This window comes from Podarcis pityusensis (genome assembly GCF_964106645.2).
Source record: "Podarcis pityusensis genome assembly, chromosome: 15".
Lineage (NCBI taxonomy): Eukaryota > Metazoa > Chordata > Lepidosauria > Squamata > Lacertidae > Podarcis > Podarcis pityusensis.
This window is the reverse complement of record NC_138040.1, coordinates 7,744,780-7,762,219: the sequence shown is the minus strand read 5'-3', so window position 1 is coordinate 7,762,219 and position 17,440 is coordinate 7,744,780. Positions and strand designations below refer to the sequence as shown.

The 17,440-nt window shown below is 44.4% G+C and overlaps 1 protein-coding gene and 1 long non-coding RNA gene across 46 annotated transcripts in view; both read left to right on the top strand.

Annotated features, from left to right (window-relative positions):
• Positions 1 to 17,440, top strand: part of MSI2 (musashi RNA binding protein 2) — a 448,144-nt gene that overhangs the window by 388,880 nt on the left and 41,824 nt on the right. For 11 of the 45 annotated variants that reach the window (XM_080983060.1, XM_080983059.1, XM_080983064.1 and 8 more), the window contains 3 exons: positions 2,804 to 2,842; positions 9,865 to 9,888; positions 12,255 to 12,371. The exons of 3 other annotated variants lie outside the window; for them this stretch is intronic. In XM_080983060.1, the coding sequence (XP_080839186.1) occupies positions 2,804 to 2,842; positions 9,865 to 9,888; positions 12,255 to 12,371 (180 nt within the window). Of the gene's footprint in view, positions 1 to 2,803; positions 2,843 to 9,864; positions 9,889 to 12,254; positions 12,372 to 17,321; positions 17,417 to 17,440 lie in introns of all 45 variants that reach the window. 31 more of the 45 variants (XR_013979847.1, XR_013979848.1, XM_080983070.1 and 28 more) reach the window with 11 other exon arrangements.
• Positions 12,378 to 14,975, top strand: LOC308464191. The gene is made up of 2 exons (XR_013979935.1): positions 12,378 to 13,384; positions 13,446 to 14,975. It is a non-coding gene; the product is annotated as an uncharacterized lncRNA (long non-coding RNA).

Below are 17,440 nucleotides of genomic sequence, written 5' to 3'. Positions count from 1 at the left end.
ATTTGGTGTGAAGACAGGGAAGCTGGAGCTGCAGGTGCCATGGACTTTTTAGGCAGGGGCAGCTATGTTGGTGCTTCAGTGAAGCTGCCAGTTTAATTTTTCTGTGCCTTTGAAGACTGGGGTGGGAAGGAACATCACAAATATTCAGGTAAATGGAAATGCAGCTGGTGGGGCTAAAGGGGCAGGATTCAGCATCATCCGCTGAGTGGGCGTTCCATCTAGTCAGGATTTGGTTAAAGAGTGCTTTACTTGTAGCAGTAGAGAAACTAATGAGTGATTTCAAATGAGATTTGCACAACCCTGAGCAATTTTGAAAATCCTCCTCCTTATTGGTTCTGATTAGTTTTCTGTGCTGTTCTTCAACTACCCATGTAAGTGCTTGTTAAGTTTTCCCTAAATGCCCAGGATTGGTGGTAATAAGAGGTTTTACAAGCATTTTCTGCTTAAGCCTTTTATAGCTGCCTGGCAGCTTGATAGGAAATTTCCCGTAGCTGTAAATGCAACATCATTAAAAGCTCATAATATAAAGGGTTATCATGAAATAAAAGGTGGTAGTAAATCTCTGCACTAAATCAAATTGTTGTGTGGCAGGCTTTGATCTTAGACGCCTGGCTGTTCTGGGCCCTAAATCAGCCTAGTTAGCATCAAGCATTTGTTGCTGGTTGTGTGTCATAGGCTGGCTCTTACAGTTCTCTTTGGCCAGAACTGTATGTTTTCCACCATAACATCTATGACCGCAAAATGTGAAACATGAATTCATTGTGGCCGGTTTCCCCACTTGCCCCACTTCTCCTCATTGACAGATTGGGAAAATGTGGGCCTTCTCCCCTTTGCAGCAGCTACACATCATCTCTCTATCCACTCAGGGTCTGATCCTGAGGGTCTTCTGGTGATCTGCAGATCAAATCAGGAAATGTCCTACAAGCGACATCTAGAAATTTGCACTTTCACCAGATTTTGTATTACCTGACTTGGAATTTCAGTATTAGGAGGCCAGCAATCTTGAGTCCTGAAAGTTCATCTTCAGTTTGGTTAAAAATCTGCACCAGGGAAGAATTTCAAGTTCTTCTTTCCTAACTCATTCACCTACTTTTCTTCCTCGGTGCTCCAGGTGTGATGGAACGAAGGGAGGGAGTTCCTTCTAGCAAGTGGGATGTTGCCAATGGCTGCATGCCAGGCACTGGGAAATCTTGTCCCTTTCCCCATAAGCCCTTGCTGTCTCCTTCGTACCCTTTCATAATGTTGCCCAGACAAGGAAGGGCTGCAGCTATCATCCCAAGAGTGTAGAGCAGGCTTCCTCAAACTCGCCCCTCCAGGTGTTTTTGGCCTACAACTCCCATGATCTTTAGCTAGCAGGACCAGTCGTTAGGGATGATGGGAATTGTAGTCTCAAAACATCTGGAGGGCCGAGTTTGAGGAAACCTGGTGTAGAGGCTAGTAGAGGCTATTATCAGGTGTGCGGCTCCTTTGAATCTGAAGCAGACTCAGAATTTTAAAGGGATGCATTTATATACATTTTTCGACTTTATTTCTAAATTTCTGTTTTTTAATTTGGCCCATTCCAAACGGGGCCAGGAACAGTCCACCCCTCATTTCTTCTGACAGTTCCTTTGGAGGGACCCACAGGTGCAGCTGCTGGGAGACTTTCCATTAACTATGATTCACAGAAGCCAAGCAGTACAAATGGAAGCACAGGTGCATGGCGAGTGGAAAGAGGGTTGTCCCACTGGAGGACTGGGATCAAATGAATCACATGGCCAGCCTGTTTTGCTTCCAAGGCATCTCGGTGCCTCTGAGTGTTTGCTGTTGCCTGGTATGTATGTATAGAGCAATTTCCAAGAGCATTGCAAGTTGGGCAAAATCTATCAACAAAGTGCCAGTGACCCTTTGCTAAGTGGCAACCTGTTAATGGGGAACCATAAAAAGCTGGTCAGGGAAATGGTCCAAAATGTGCGGTGGTGGTGTTTTTAGGCTGCAAATATCTGACATAGGCAACTGCGAGCCAGTGGGCTAGTAATGTTAATGGCAGCAGCAGATAACTTTTCTATCCAGCTGTTCACCACAAAACAATGTTAAATAATATTTAGGCTATCTGTACTATTTATGCTCTGGCTGTTGTGCATTGATTTCCCCACCCGTTAGGAATTTTCACGTTTTTAGCTACAGTTCTTCATAGTCTGAACCTCCACATGCTTCCCAATTGTTTTCTCCCTCAAACCTGGAAAACCTGGGCAACTGCTTTTCACTCCCCATGGGCCATCTACTAGTGAGAGGGTGAAAGGGTAAGAGAAAAGGATGTGGAGGCTGGGAAGAAAACCCCCAACCCAACCAGACCCTAGGGGATTCTTGCTTGCACACTCCCTTCTTTTGAGGCCTCTGTTCTTGTCAGCCCCTGTGCCTGGAATACTAGAGTAGGCTCTCTAATGATGACCTCATTATGCGTGCCACTACTGAGCCCAAAATGCACTAATTTCCTGACCCGGTGAAATATATTTTAATAAGCTTGATCTAGAGCAGCGTTTAAAGACAAAGGGAAACACTTAACGTGGCTGTCAAAATAAAGCACTCTTGGGCAGATGTTAAAAATGTTAATAGGATTAATCCATCAGAAGCACCCAGGAGAGCCTGCCCTGTTTGTATACCTCTATTTGGCATTTTAAAGCACAGGGTTAAACTATTTCTTTAGAGAGAGAAAGAGAGGGGGAAATGGATTAAATTTTGAGGTCGTGCAATTTTTCTTAAATTAGTTTATAGCTTGCTGTGCTGCCCAGTAATGCCTATATTTGATTCTATGGATTTTTAGTGCTTACCGTGGGATCTTCAATCAAACCCAGTTACCCAGGCAAGTTCATTACACTTAAAAGTTTTTAAACCACCTCTTCCTTCCCCCCCCCCAACTTTTTAGTAGAATTCTGTCTCTCTTGATGCAACGATGGACATCTCTGTTGTGCTTTTAATAATCTCTGTAAAACATTCCTGGCTTTGTGTACTTTTGTTTCAATGGGAAATGGAACAGATACTCACCAGGGCACTAGGAAGTTTGCGCTGACAGCATCCTTTTTTGGGTTGTGACCAAAGTGAGACTTGCCATGGGGTGCATCTGTGACATACAGCTGCAGAATGCAACAAGAAGTTCCATCGTGTCACTCATGGTATTTAACATTTCATGAAATGGCTGGATGAGATCATCCAGACGTGCGATGTCTGGAGTGCGGCATCATCTGTAGATCAGTCATACCCAATTCTAACTCTCCCTTTCATCTGACCCTGGGAAGACACTGTGAATTCTAAATAGGGGCCTTAAGTCAGCCATGAATTAGATGAGTGTGAGCAAAATTTGAAAAGACACATGTATTGTTAGCTGGGAATCTGGCCGATGCTGGAGATATGTACCTTTATTGGGCAGGGTTGTACTTCCCCTAAAGCAGAGCTTCCAAACTTTTCATGTTGGTGACACGCTTTTTTAGATATGCATCATTTTGCAACATAGTAATTCAGTTTTACTAGCAAACTGGAGGTTAAACTAACCCCTTTCCAGCCCCGGGAGGAGCGTGGGGAGCGTTCGCACAACAGGCCTATACAAAGCAACCGGCACACTAATGCAGTGTTTCTCAACCTTGGGTCTCCAGCAGTTTTTAGACTACAATTCCCATCATCCCCGACCACTGGTCTTGCTAGCTAGGGATGATGGGAGTTGTAGTCCAACAGCAACTGGAGACCTAAGGTTGGGAAACACTGCACTAATGTGTCACGACGCACAGTTTGGAAAGCTCTGCCCTAAAGACTGGTTTCCAGCTTAAATGTGATTTGGGTTTGGCAATGCTCTTTGATGAAGGAGCATAAGCTCACAGGTAGGAATATCTGCTTTGTGTGCAAAAGGTCCCAGGTTCAAACCTCGGCATCTCCAGGGAAGACTGGGAGAAACCCCGCTCTAGTCCTGGAGAGCTGCTGCCAGTCAGTGTCAAAAATAGTGACTTGGTTGGACGCAATGGTCTGACTCAGTGTCAGCCATGTTCTTATACCAGATGCCCCAGTAGTGACTTTGGCCAATATTGAACTCTTTCCCGGAGAGGAATGACCTAGAGCCATGGTAATTCATGCTTTGGTGACATCCAGATTGGATTTGCAGCATGCTCAGTGTGGGGCTGCCCTTGAAGACTTATCAAATCTCCAAACTAGTTCAGTATTTAGCTCCCCATGTTGACTGGGGAAGGCCCCAGAGATTGCATTATGCCAGTTTTGAAACAAGTTCATTAACTTCTAGTTGGCTTCTTGGCTCAGTGGAAGGTGCTGGGTTTGAACTTTAAAACCCTAAACCAGGGGTGGGAAACCCCTTTTCAGCCCAGGGGCTGGATAAAGAACTGGCTCACCCTCCACAAGCTATTTTTGACTGGGTTCAGGCTTGAGTATTCATTGATTGCCAAAATGCAGACCTTGCAGGCATCCTCTGACTCTCTAGTTTAACTTTCCCCCTCCTGGTGCCCATCGCCCCCAGCGAGCACAGCCGTGTTGGCACAGGCTCGTGGGATTTGTAGTCCAAAACATCTGGAGTACACCTAGTCCTGCTTTAGAGGCACCATGATCCAATGAGGAGGATTTCATTGGTTTATTTACATTTCTGTACCACTCCATAGTGAAGCTCTTCCAGCAGCATGTTTGTAGTCAAACCTGAGAAAATCAGATTTTGAATTGTAGCTCAACTATGAATTCTCTGGAGAGTTTTGATCAAATTCATGCCTTCCTGACCTTTGTTTCCCTTCTGTACCATGTGAACAGCTACCTATCTCTGTAGATGATAGTTGGGATGGAAGAGGCAAGGGTTCTGTGTGTTAAAGCATAGCCACAGTCCTTGTGTTACATGGGTAACTTCTGTGGGGAGTGCATGCATCACACGCCATAGTTATAAGTTATAACTCTTGCAGTGGCAGTTTTAATATTACATCCGCAAAAATTTACAGCTCTTCTGGAGCAGTGTGGATTACTGATCTGGGGGAGAAAGAAACCAGCAGTGGTATTTCATGTTCACCCAAGGATTGTAAATCAATATACAAGTTTTTAAAGGAAATTGCTCATAATAATATTACACCCCAGACATTTCCTGCTTTTGCCTTTTCCAAACGTAGCCTCAGCCTGGCCCAGTTAAAGGAATCATGAAAGAGAGTCTCTATTTGCAGGAACAGCTGGGAGCCTCTTAACTCTTTTTCCAGGCTGATCAAAGGGATTGGAAACTATGTTTGGGGGGGAAAAGGTTATCAAAATTTCCTTTTGCTTTTTTTCTGTCTGTTCAACCTGAAGACAGTTGTTGAATTCTTGGCTTTACAATATTTTGACCTAGGTATTGTATGAACCTAACCACAGACTTGTATTTTGAAAACTACATATTCTGCAAAGGGAGGGGAAGTGCTTTTTAAAAGGATAAATTCAATGATACTGTTGGTGCTTTGCTCATCCTTGTGCGTCTTCCTTTAGATGAACTTTTAGAACACTTTCCTGAGCATTGTCTCTTCTGGTTTCTTTCCATGTAGCACCTATGAAAGGCCTTAGGCTGTGAATTCAGTACATCACATTCCACTTTGCTTAATTCCCTTCAAGCCTATTGGTCACTAAAGGGCAATCCGAACTAAGCCACAGACTTGGCACTTAAATTGGGCACGCGTAAAAATGATTTGCTCTTTCCATTTTTCCTCCTGAAGCCCAAGCCTGTCTGAATGAAACCTTTGTCATCACATTTAATCCCTGTTTGAGAACATAATGGCAAGGTAAGTTTTAATGCCATACAGGTGTTTTGCCTTTTTAGAGCCAGCAATCTAGTGCTTTTGTTCAGTCCCCTGTTTGTTGGGCTTTTAAAAGAATGGAATTATTAAATTACCACTCCCTCAAACAAGCTGATAAAAAAGTGACCTCATAACACACCTAAAGGGGTGATGGGCTTTCCTTCACTGGAGGTTTCCTAGAGGAGAGGTGTAGCTCTTGACCACCTTCCTCCAGCAGCAGATCAGATGAGATGACCTGTAAGAACCACTTCAGCTCAAGAAACACCAGACACCACCCAGCCAAAGTTCAGCACAGTCAGTCTCGGTGGTTTCAATGACATACTTGAGCATTTGTCTAAATCAGGGAGTCAATTAATAATGTTTATTAAATAGTCCAAAAGAAGATTTTTTTTACAGTTTTTCTTGAAAAGCAACAGCATACCACGAGGCAAGCATTGCCCTGTTCCAAGTTCTTTTAAACCTGTCAAATTAAATATGAGGTCAGAAGTGAATTAATAATGTTAATAATAATAATCTGTCTGAAAGACTGCTTACCTTCCCCTCATGATGTTGTTTGCGCTGTGGAGAAAACACTTGCTTGAACAGAGCCTCTCACCAAATTGGGGCCTAAGGGCTTCTTCGTCAAAACCAGATGTGTCCTTCTCCTCAACATGGCTGTTCAAGTAGTTAGGGAACCTATTGATGCAGGAAGCATGGGGGGGTAGAATATTATCTGTGAAAAATTGAACTCTAAATGCCGGCTTTAGCTCTCGCTGACAAATAAAGGCAGCATGAAATTGATCGGAATCCTGGGGGCTTTCTTGGGCAGCGCTGGAGCCCATTCAAAACATTAATTGTAAAATATCCGCTAATTGGAATGCCTAAATCCACTTTAGTGCTTTTGAATGGCTCTGGCGTCTTGTTTTTCTCCAGGCAATTAGAAGTGCAACACAGACAAAGGAGCTTGAGAGATCTGTTCAGCAGGGACAGGAGTGTCTGGGCCTTTGGATAACACACCAGGTTGCAATGGAGTCTCAGGTGTCCTCCTTCAAACTTTAATAAGCTGGCACAGCACAGGATCTGTAGGAGGGAAGTTCTTGATCAGTACTGGCTCTGCTTCCCATCCTTTGAGGGCCAGCCTTGAAGTGACAGCAGCAACATTTACACATGTCGTATCTGGGGGAGAGGTATATTTTCCTAGAAACAAGATGCTGTTTTTTGAGTGCTTGGAAATTGTGTCCCCCCAAAAAACCTTCTTATGTCCGTTAGAGTGTAAAATCTGGTTGTGGCATGCTATGTGTTAGTATTTGGGTGGAAAACCCATAGCATACAGATGTCGTTGATGTGGGATAGTGGCTTTCAAGTTTGTGGCAAATTTTTTACACAATTGTCCGAAAGACATATTAAAAAATAAAGTAGCATCTGAGTTTTTGAGTGCAGCATTTGAATTGATTTGAGAAGAACATCATGGTTCATAAAAGGAATGCGCTCAAGATGAGGTATGGCTGTAGGGCATGGCATTTTGGGGATAAAACTTAATTTTTGCAAATTTCTTTGAATTTCTTTAAATTTCTTTTAAAATATGTTCTTGGGTGTAAGGAATTAAATCTGTTACTATTTTTGTGATTGGATAACATTTAGCTTGGTAGGTCTACATTTGTCAAAGAAGCACATAAACTGCTTTCAATAATAGTAGTAGTAGTAGTAGTAATAATATCTAACTGCAAGTACTTTGCAATCATTTTTAATGATTTCTATGCAATTTTACACACATTTTACTTACCAAGTGGAATTTGAAAGTTGAAAAATTCAACACGCCCTAGTACGGCAGCCTGTGCCCCTGGATCCATTGGGCTAGGGAAGGGAATGTAGCTCAAACCAAATTGTGTCCTTTCTTGCTGTAGGCCCCAGCCTTTCCTGATGACTCCAGTCATAACATTCTTAATTTTATTGAAAGGAACACCTGAAATCACGCTGAGGGTGGCCTACAGGGTTTTTTTTCCTCCCCCAAGTAAAGGCAAGAAGCGAGACTTGGGAAAACATTTGATCTCCGAACTATATCTCTGATTTATATTCTTCCAGCCTGTGCTGCCAGAGGAGCAACGTGGTGCTATAACTTCCATCAACCCTACCCAGCATGGCCCAATGGTCAGGGATTTATTTACGGTTTCAAATGTATAACCCTTCCTTCCTTCCCAAGGTGAACCCCAGGCGGTTCACAATAATAACATTTACCATTTGAAAGATAACTTTAATGCATTGCAAACTGGTATAAAAACTCCATAAAGCTATTAGCCAAAAACCTGGATTAACACTGACAATTATAATGAAAGTCTTCTATGTGTTTCTGAATGCAGAAAACACCATAGGGTGATCCATAGCTGGGGTGCCTCCACTAAGAGTGCCTTATCTTGTGTCCCTGTCCCTCATGCTATTCTTATTGATGAGACCACAAGCAGGAACCCCCCCCCCATTGGATGGTACTTTAGTCCCAGGTTATTTAGAGCTTTGTACCCTAGTACACCTTGAACGGAGCCAGGCAGCTCACAGGATGAGAGGAGTTGTCGTCCGAAACATCTGGAGGAACCTTCATATTACATATTATGTGCCATATTGTGCCCTGCCATTCTATTAAAAGCACGATGCTTTCCTGGTTCTTAGGCAGCATTTAATAAATGTGCTATCCAGCCAAGCACTCCATGATTTTGGAAGGCTAGCACCATATTTCATATTAAGCTTTGATGATGGTTTCAGAGTGCCACAGATACCAACAGCTACACTGCTTATTTGGAGAGCATCTAAAGCTTAATTATTTGGTGGGAGTGCAGATACAGCTGTTATGGGCAGTACCCATTCACTAGACCTCAAGATTTGAACTCCTTGGAGTTGCAAGTTGCGGGTGATGGTATCACATTAGGAAATAACAATTGAAAGAAGCGTTCTGCAGTGAAGTGGGTGTTATCTACTTTCAGAAAAACAGTTTGTCTCATAGTAAGAACTGCACAAGGAAGTGTGCAACACATTTGGAGCAGCTGTATTCTTAGGTGTGCAAGGGTGTACAAAGCAGTGTGTAAAGGCAAGGATAGGGCAATAGATAGACAAACGAGGCCTGGGTTCAAACCACGATGAACTTTACTAAGTGACCTCAGGCAGAGTTTCTATATCTTAGATTAACCTACCTCACAGGGTATAAGCGAAAGGTGTATTGGGAGCAGAGGAAGACCCATGTCTGCTGCTCTCACATCCTCAGAGGAAAACATTAAAAGAAAGCAAGAAGTCTATAAATTCAGTCTGAAAGTTGTACTCCGAGGCTGGTATCGTAGAGGAGTTTTGGAATGTGTTGTACCTCCTCTTGGGTGATGAAATGTCTCAGGCAGAGGTCTATGAGGAGCAGAGAATCTGAGTCACTGTTAAAAATAATCAAGGCTCCCACCCCCGCCCCCCCGCCCCAATCTACCTTTGGCTACACTACACGACCCCAAAATGGCATCATGGCAACCAGGAAGCAGAGCTGTTGTATAGGCAAGCTGAGGGGCTGGTGCTATGACCGGCCAAGGATTTGTTAGAAGGGACAAGGGAAAACTTCCTTTAGCTTCCAGTTGTTCGGTCCAGAAAGTAATCTGTTAAATTGTTACACATCTTTGACTTTCAGTAGCAAACATCCAGACAAACTTCCTTCCGCTTCCATTCCTGCTGTTGCTGACACCCATCCTATCCCTATATTGTTCAGCCTGATGTTGTACACAAGTGTCATGAGAAAACATGATTGCTAAATCTGGGGTGTGGCAGCCTCTGGAAGCAGGTATACTTGATAGGTGACCTGCATGCCCATCCCAGCTGACATGGCAGCCAGGTGTGGACATACTGAAAATGATTTAGTTTCTGCACTTGCTTGGGTCTAGTCTCTGCATGCAGTTTCTCTTTTCTTTCTTGCCCAGCCACTGCAACCTTGATAACCACTTCAGCACCACAACTGAAGAGCATGCCAATTAACTTCTACATTTAATGAGAATGGGACCTAGCTTTTCTTTGAGCAAATGTTTTGTGTATGGGGGTCGGGCTTCGAGGACAGCTGCATTTATTTACCTGGAATGTTTTTTTCCTCCAACAGCCCTATTACCATATTTAAATGCAAGTATGTCTCTCTTAATTCATATTTTGCAGTAGTTTAGAGACACTTTAGCCTCTCACTTCTATTCAGTTTTTCCCTGTTAGCAATACATGTAGCTACGGTGATAGAACTAGAGCTAGCAGGCTTGTAGTTGGCTGAGTTCTTTGGATCTCTTTTTCTCTCTCTTATCTTTTCCTCTGCTTTCCGAATCCTCTTTTTATTTTCTTTGCCTCTGGCCTCCATATGGTTGTCTTCATAATGAGGAACTATGAGCAGCGTAATCACTGGCTAAGAGTGCCTCCTGTCTTTTGTCATCACAACCAAAATTGGCAATACAAATTAGAGTTCTCCAAAGCTCACCTCAAATTAACTCTGAAATTACTTGAGTTCTTTGGGAAAAAATGGAAGGAACTTGGGTGATTTTTCTGAGCCACTCCAAGGGCTCAGAGAAATTATTGGCCTTCCTGCCTTCTCCTTCCTTTAAAGGTCTCCCCACACGCTCCCAGTTTCATGATCTTAATTTTGAAGTAACGGTAGCAGCAGTGAAAGCAGACCAACGTGTTAGCTAACAACCTACCAGCCCATGGGGAACTGTGACAGATGTAGTTCTCTGAAGAGCCACTGCCCTCATTTAAGATCAAATATGGGTGGGTATATGGATTCTGTAGGGGCAAGGCAACTACATCTCCTATGCTGTCTTCTTCCCCAGAAGGCTGCTCCGACTGGATGACAGAAGTAATGAGAGAGGGTGGAAACCCTCTCCTCTCTTTGTTCCATGTACTTGCAACTTTTGCTGCTGCCGCCGCCGCTACAACTTCAGTGGCCGAAGTGGATTTAGGGCAGCACGACTGGTTCCCCCACACAGGGCGCCAAGCTGAGGGGCTGCCTTCCAGCCTCCTTTCCAAAGCCTCGTAAGTGCTTGCCCAGCTTTGGGAAGGAGACAGGAGGACTCTGGGACCCTGCCAGAATCCTCCTGCCTCCTTCCCAAAGCCCAGCACCTCACCTACCAGATTTTGGGAAGGCAGCACAAGGGCAGTGTCAAATGTTGGCCTCGCCCAAGGCATTGTATTACCAAGATCCACCCCTGTCAGTGGAAGGGAAGGGAGGAGAGAGTGTTCTGAGATGGCTGGCAGGAATAGGCAGGAGAGAAGCAAGCTCACATTCTGATCAAAGCCAGGGGGGAAATCGAGGGCTTTTAAAAGCTCGCCCCTCATTTGAGCTTGTTTCTGAACCCAAGCTCAGAGGACTGCACCAGCATCCCTGAACAAAATTTGACAAAGGGCAGAAAACCCTCCCAGCATCATCTTGTCCCTGCAGCCCGGGGCATCTTTGATTACCAGCTCCTTATTGCTTTTGAGAAGCGCCTCCTCCTCAATGGTGGCTGGTCCCTATCGTGCAGCCCCAACTGCTGTTCTACAGATCCTTGACTTGACTGTCAGCACTTACAGACTCTTGGCCTGTAGAATTGCCTTCCTCACAACCTTCTGCCCTGACCTATCTCAGGGTAGCCATATTAAGGAGTCTTCCTCATTCACATCTAAGCAGGGCACTGGACCAGCTCTAGGTATGAGAGGAACCCTCAACAATGATGGGCCTTTTGGGCTCCCTCCTACATCAATGACCTCCCTGTAGCCTTACCTGGTGGCAGCGACACACAGCAGCAGCACTCTGATGAGTACCAGGCAGTTGTGTCTGGGGGAGCTTCTATTTTTGTTTCCCACAGTGCCCCTTCCATAGCCTCCATTCAGAGCATTGTGGAGGATTAAAAGGAGGTCCCTCACTCAGCAGGGTTCCAGAAATACTTTTTAAAAAGTGTGTGTGCTGTGTATTGATGCTGAACCTGGTGGGGGCTTTGATGCTCATTGCAAAAGAGTGCAGGGCTTAGCAGGAGTTGAAGGTTGCTTCCTCCCCCCACCACACTCATCCCTTCAAGCACTTTTCTTCTCCAGCCCAAACCACTGAACCTAAGGCTCACCGCCTGCCTTCCGCTTTGACCCGGGAGTTTCATTTTGTGCTGCTTCAATGGAAGATCCACTCACATGTTGATTTTGAATTTTTGCACAAAATAAGAAGGAATATAGGCTCCCGTCTCTGCTTTGGCAGGACCACTGGCTGCCCATTCACAACTGTGCTGAATTGCTCTGAATTTCTCCATTATTATGGGCAGCTGCCACTTTTACCTTTCAGGAGAAAGGGAATTGCATCAAAACGCTTCCACTCTTAAGGCCCACCCAAACTCCTCTGCAGTCAATGCTCTCTCATATATACACACACACAGTTGTTCCCGCTCATACTCGCCCTTAACCTGCCTCTTTTGTTGTGGCCGTTGTAAACACTGGCTGTCCGTTGCACCTTTCCTCTTACCCCTTCTTGTTTTTCCCCACGGCCAGGTTTTCCGGCAGCAGCCTACGGACCAGTAGCAGCGGCAGTGGCAGCAGCAAGAGGATCAGGTAGGGGGGGCCGTGGAAGAGGCGGCTACATGGCATACCTTCAGAATGCAGGGCCAGGTAAAAGCTCTGTCGGTATTCTATGTGGCTGCAGCTGTCCATCCCTTTCTCTGACTTTTCTCACAGTGATCTGGGGGTGCGGGGATACCCACCAAAGAAAACCAAATACTACAAGCAGAGCCCATAACTCAGAGCAGAGCATAGGCTGTAAGACCAGATGGTCTTTGCGGATCCACCCAATACAAAGTCCACCCTACTGGGAGCTGTCAACTGGACCTTTTATGAAAATGTCAAGGACAACAAAAGTTTTCATTTCTCCACAGTTTGCACTGGGCTAACAATGCAACCACACTCACACCCGCATATACACACACACCTGTTAATTCCTCAACTTGTTAGGGCAGCAACCTGCATCTCCAACTTTAATGTTTGGGATGAATGCAGTGAGCAAGTTACTCTCAGTGGTGGCCCAATCCAAAGCAAGAAACCACATATTCATTAATATCAGCAAGGATTCCAAATTATGGTGTTTAGGAATGCTCTATCAAACTTTGATCTATGGAGGGTACCATGATCAACCTCCTACAAATCAGCTTAGCATTCAGCTATTTAGTAAGTTCTGTTTATTCATCTGTCTCGTGAGAAAAGGGAACTATAGTGTGTGTCCCTGCCCTTTGAAATGGTGGCACTCCAGATCTGGCCAATGCGAACAGGTCTACTATTATACAGAATAGGGTGAGCAGTGCAGCTTGCCTTCTCTCGTGCCATTTTTAGCTGACAAGTCTGGTCAGCTGGACCTGGATGCTAGAAAAATAGTTCTCCCCAGTTACTTCTTAGTTCAGACATCTCACTAAAATATGGTTGGGGTGCTTAAGCATGGTTCTGGTGTGATGTTTGAATTGACAAAACCATAGTTTGCAATTGGCCAACAAACCAGAATCTGATACAATGAGGGAAGTTGATTTACAAACTGGATTTTGTGCTAACTCTGGTTTGGTGTGATATTGATAGCCATTGTTTGACCTCCAGAAGCTGTACCAAAAGGGAGATGAGAGTGATTTGATGGAAGCTGAGTAGCAGAATATAACAGCAGACAAGCTGTTCTAAACTGTGGTCTGCTAGTATGTTTGGAAGCTCATACCAAGGTTTTGGTTCTAAACTAGGGTTAGCACAAACGGCGACATGGCATGATGTCTAAATTGCACCATAGTTTGAAGTCAGTTGCAGTTTTAGGAGTTCAACCTAAATCACGGGTGTTCCACCTTGGCGTACATTGGAATGGCTCTCTGAAGGGTATAACCTTTTGCAGACACCTTTAAAACTACCTTTTGCTCTTTGAGCGTGAATATTGTTCCATCTTTTGTTACCTGCTGCAAACTCTGGCTCCAGTTTCATGAGAAATGTTTGCCCACCTATAAAAAGCTCCACTTCCATCCACTCTGTTCTCCAGTGCCCCTCCTGCTAGGGGAAGTAGTTAAGCCGCTATTATATCCTAGCATTCCAATTTAGGGGAAAGTGAATTATCCCTTTGGCATAATTGAGTGAAATCATGAGTGGGCTGCTAAGACTTACCAGTGCCTCTCTTTTGCTGTATTTGCTTGTTGGCTGATACCTTGGTTGTGCCTGAAGCCATTCTGAACCCTAAATACAAAGCAAGGACAAAGGGTAGACTGCTGCTTTCAGTGGGTTTTATTGCTCCCCAATCTATCTTGCTTGCTCATCTCTGTGTACTGTCTTGTGCGTTTATCCGGCCGTTTGTTCTTGCTAATATTAACTGGGTTATTGCACCGGGGGTGGTGGGGGGGGCAATTGGAGACAACACGATTGGGCCCAAATTCCCCAGCCAGATTGTACACGTTGAGACATGTAGCAAACAACTTGGAGGTAACTGTTTTATTCAGCTCTCTCATGATGAAGCTTGTTCTTTGACATGGAAATTCCTACACTCATTAGCTATAGGCCTCTTCAAACTGACACAAAACAAAAGGTCCCAGAGGTGGGGAACGTGCTGTCAAGCAGCAACACACACACCGCAATAGACTTTGGCGGGGGTGGGGGGGAGACTGAATTATTTAGGGTCCAAAGTGGGATGTTTGGAGAACTCCGTTCCATGCAAACTGGCACTGCTTGCGGGGCTACAAAGGATTCATCCGTAGCATTTTATCGTTGTATGTAGGGAAAGTCCAAGGGTTGGTTTGCTCAAAGATAGCAAAGGGATTTTTTTTTTCCTTTTTCAAAATCCTTTTCTGAAAAGGATTCCATTTATTATTTGAGGAAGAATGGACAGATTCCCTCGTCCCTTACCTACACTTTGGGCCCATTTGGTTCCAGTTTAATTTTAAATAGAGATGATCAATTTTCCCACAAAAAGGACAAGGGTTCTGCCAGATTAAGTCTGATCTTCACTGTTGTCCTGTTTTAATCAGAGTGTCCCATCACAGCTGAACTGAGTGTCAGCCAATTTCTCTGCTTGATATCATTTGGTTGTTTTTTTTGTTTTTTTGTTTAATTTTTTTGGATTTTTTTTTTCTTTTTTAAAGAACAGATTAACTTTGTGATACCAAAAAAGAAAAAAAAGAAAATTCTAACCCTGAAATTAACACCAACATATATGGCAAGTTTAAAGAGCAGTATGGTGCCCTGTATATATTTCTTGTGTGTTTTGGGGGGGAAAAACTCTGCACTTGCAGATCTACCCTAATGCTCCCTCAAGGAAACTGTCTGTTGATGTGCAGAAGTGGTTTCCATTGACAAAGAAGCCTCTTCAGCTCAGGGACAGCATTCCATTTGCAGCCATTTCCATCAAAGGGAATAGCATTGATAGTGAAGTGTATTTAAGAGCAATGGAGTCAGCTTCATGTTAATGGCACTCAGGCCTGATTCATTACAGAGGGGGAATGACAAATGGAAGTAATTGGCTTCAATATTTTGATGATTAGAGCAATATCACTTGGGGCACACTTGCAAGATGACTTAAGTGACTACTAAAGCGAAGACACACCTGTGTCTTAAGATGTACGAATGTTAAATGTCTAAACCACAAGACATCAGTTCAGTGTATATTTATTGATCTCTCACTGCTGAACAGATTTTTTTTGGGGGGGGGAAGGTCTGCACCCCTGCAGAAGTTGGTAGTTGGGCCCTGTGATTGCAGCACTGCCGTACACACAATTATTATTATTTATTAAAATAGTATACCACCCTATACTCTCAGGTCTCAGGGTGGTTCATAACATAAGAATTTGTGTGTTCATGGATCTTTAAACCACACTTCATAAGGCTGGCTGTTGGATGCAGAGAATTCTGTCCTCACTCCCCACTCTGGCCTCTTGTGCATCCCGTACGGGTACTCTACTAATTACAATCCACAGGCAGATGACCCCTCCCTGGATCAAGGGCCTATGCTTTTAATTCTGGTGGGGAAACATTTGTTTTATTTTTATTTTTTATTTACTAAATTGCTATACTACCTTTCATCTGAGGATCACAGGGCGATATTAGCCTGGGAGCTGGGGCTGTATGTTTCTTCGTTCATATTTATAGAAACATTTATATACCTTCTTTCAGCCCTGAAAGGTCCCCCAAGGCAGGTTACAACAGTGAAAACACTTCTGTAATTACAACTGGAGAGCATTGAGAGAAGCCAAGATAAAGCAAATGAAACCAGCCTCCCAACACGAACTAAAAGTTTGGCAGGAAAAAGAATGTATTGACCGCCACCTACCTAAATGGCATTGTAGAAGGGGCCTATCTTATCTCCTTTGGGAGGGAGTTCTGCAGCTGTGGGACTATCACCAAAGAGGCTCTGCCTGGTAACCATCATGGGCAGTGCCCATGTGCCAAAACGTTAGCCCGACCGTTATTAAAACCACGCAATTGTTGAGGACATCGCAACCCTCCATATAAGCCAAGCCTTTACACCCACCTTGACAACGTTTCACTTTCCGCTTATTATGTTATTGATGAATCAGGACCTGGGTCACATTGGCATGATGGTCTGCATCTTGTAACAAACTCTTCCAATGCACAAGTTTCACTATCAATAGCACTTTTCTGTTACAATTCCGAGCATGTATGGATTTCGTGGGCAGGCTTCCCCATTCAGTTTGATGGAGGTGGCAGCTTGATGCACAAACCTCTTTGCCTGTTGGCAAAATCCACTTGTAGGGAAGGGAGCCATTGGGGCAGAGTTTACTGGAAAGGTATTGATGGTTTGAGGTGATTTTTTCCTCTGGCATATTTAAAGCACCAGTGTTTAGTGTGCCCTCCCCCCCCCCCGCCGCCGCCCAGTTCAGACACTCAACCAAGCATCGTCAGCAGTCCATGAAGTGGGTGGGTGCCCTTCTCCTCCCCCATGGGGGAGCTCTGTGTATCCAGTGCCCTGATTCATGCAATTCCTCCTGCATTGGGCCATCATGCATACAGGCCCCTGCATGGAGCACCCCTCACACGCTTTATTTGGATAGATGGTGGAAGACCACCATGTCCGTTCTTCTACCCCGTTAATAGTACACTGAGCCGATTCCACCCTTTCCTGAAAATGCTGTTTGCTTCTTTGTTTCACAAAGGTGAAGTTGGGAAGCGGGGTTAATTCGGGGTTTTGCTTTGTTTTTTAAAGGAATATAAAATTTGGAAAGTAAAATGCATTAGCCAGATAGTTCTGTGGCTTTAGTTTCTTCCCTCGTGGCTGGAAAATGAGATGGCCAGTGATTCTGTTGCCTGGCCGTGGGGAGGCACCAAAGTCTACTTGCTTGACCACTTGTGAGTGACTGCACTAAGAACGAAGTGGTAAAACTCCCAAACAGAAAGATCCCCCAGAGTTCCTTCTTGCTCCCCTGCACCTTGGCCAAAGTCCTGCTCCTACTTCTGAAATCCTGAGTTCACCAGTTCCTTACTGTCCTTTATACTTGCCAGCTATAACCAATCTCATAACATGAGCTACTGACCTTGATGGTGAGTGTGAGCAGTTATGTTCTTGTTGTTTTCTCTCTTGCTTGGTTGGGGCTGCTGTGAGAGAGGGTGTCTCTGAGGCATTCTTTCCGGCCTCTCTTACACTGGGACGTGCACTCCTCTCAAACACTCTTCTGAGCACGCTCAGCAGGAAGGTTTGTCCACACCTATTAATCCTC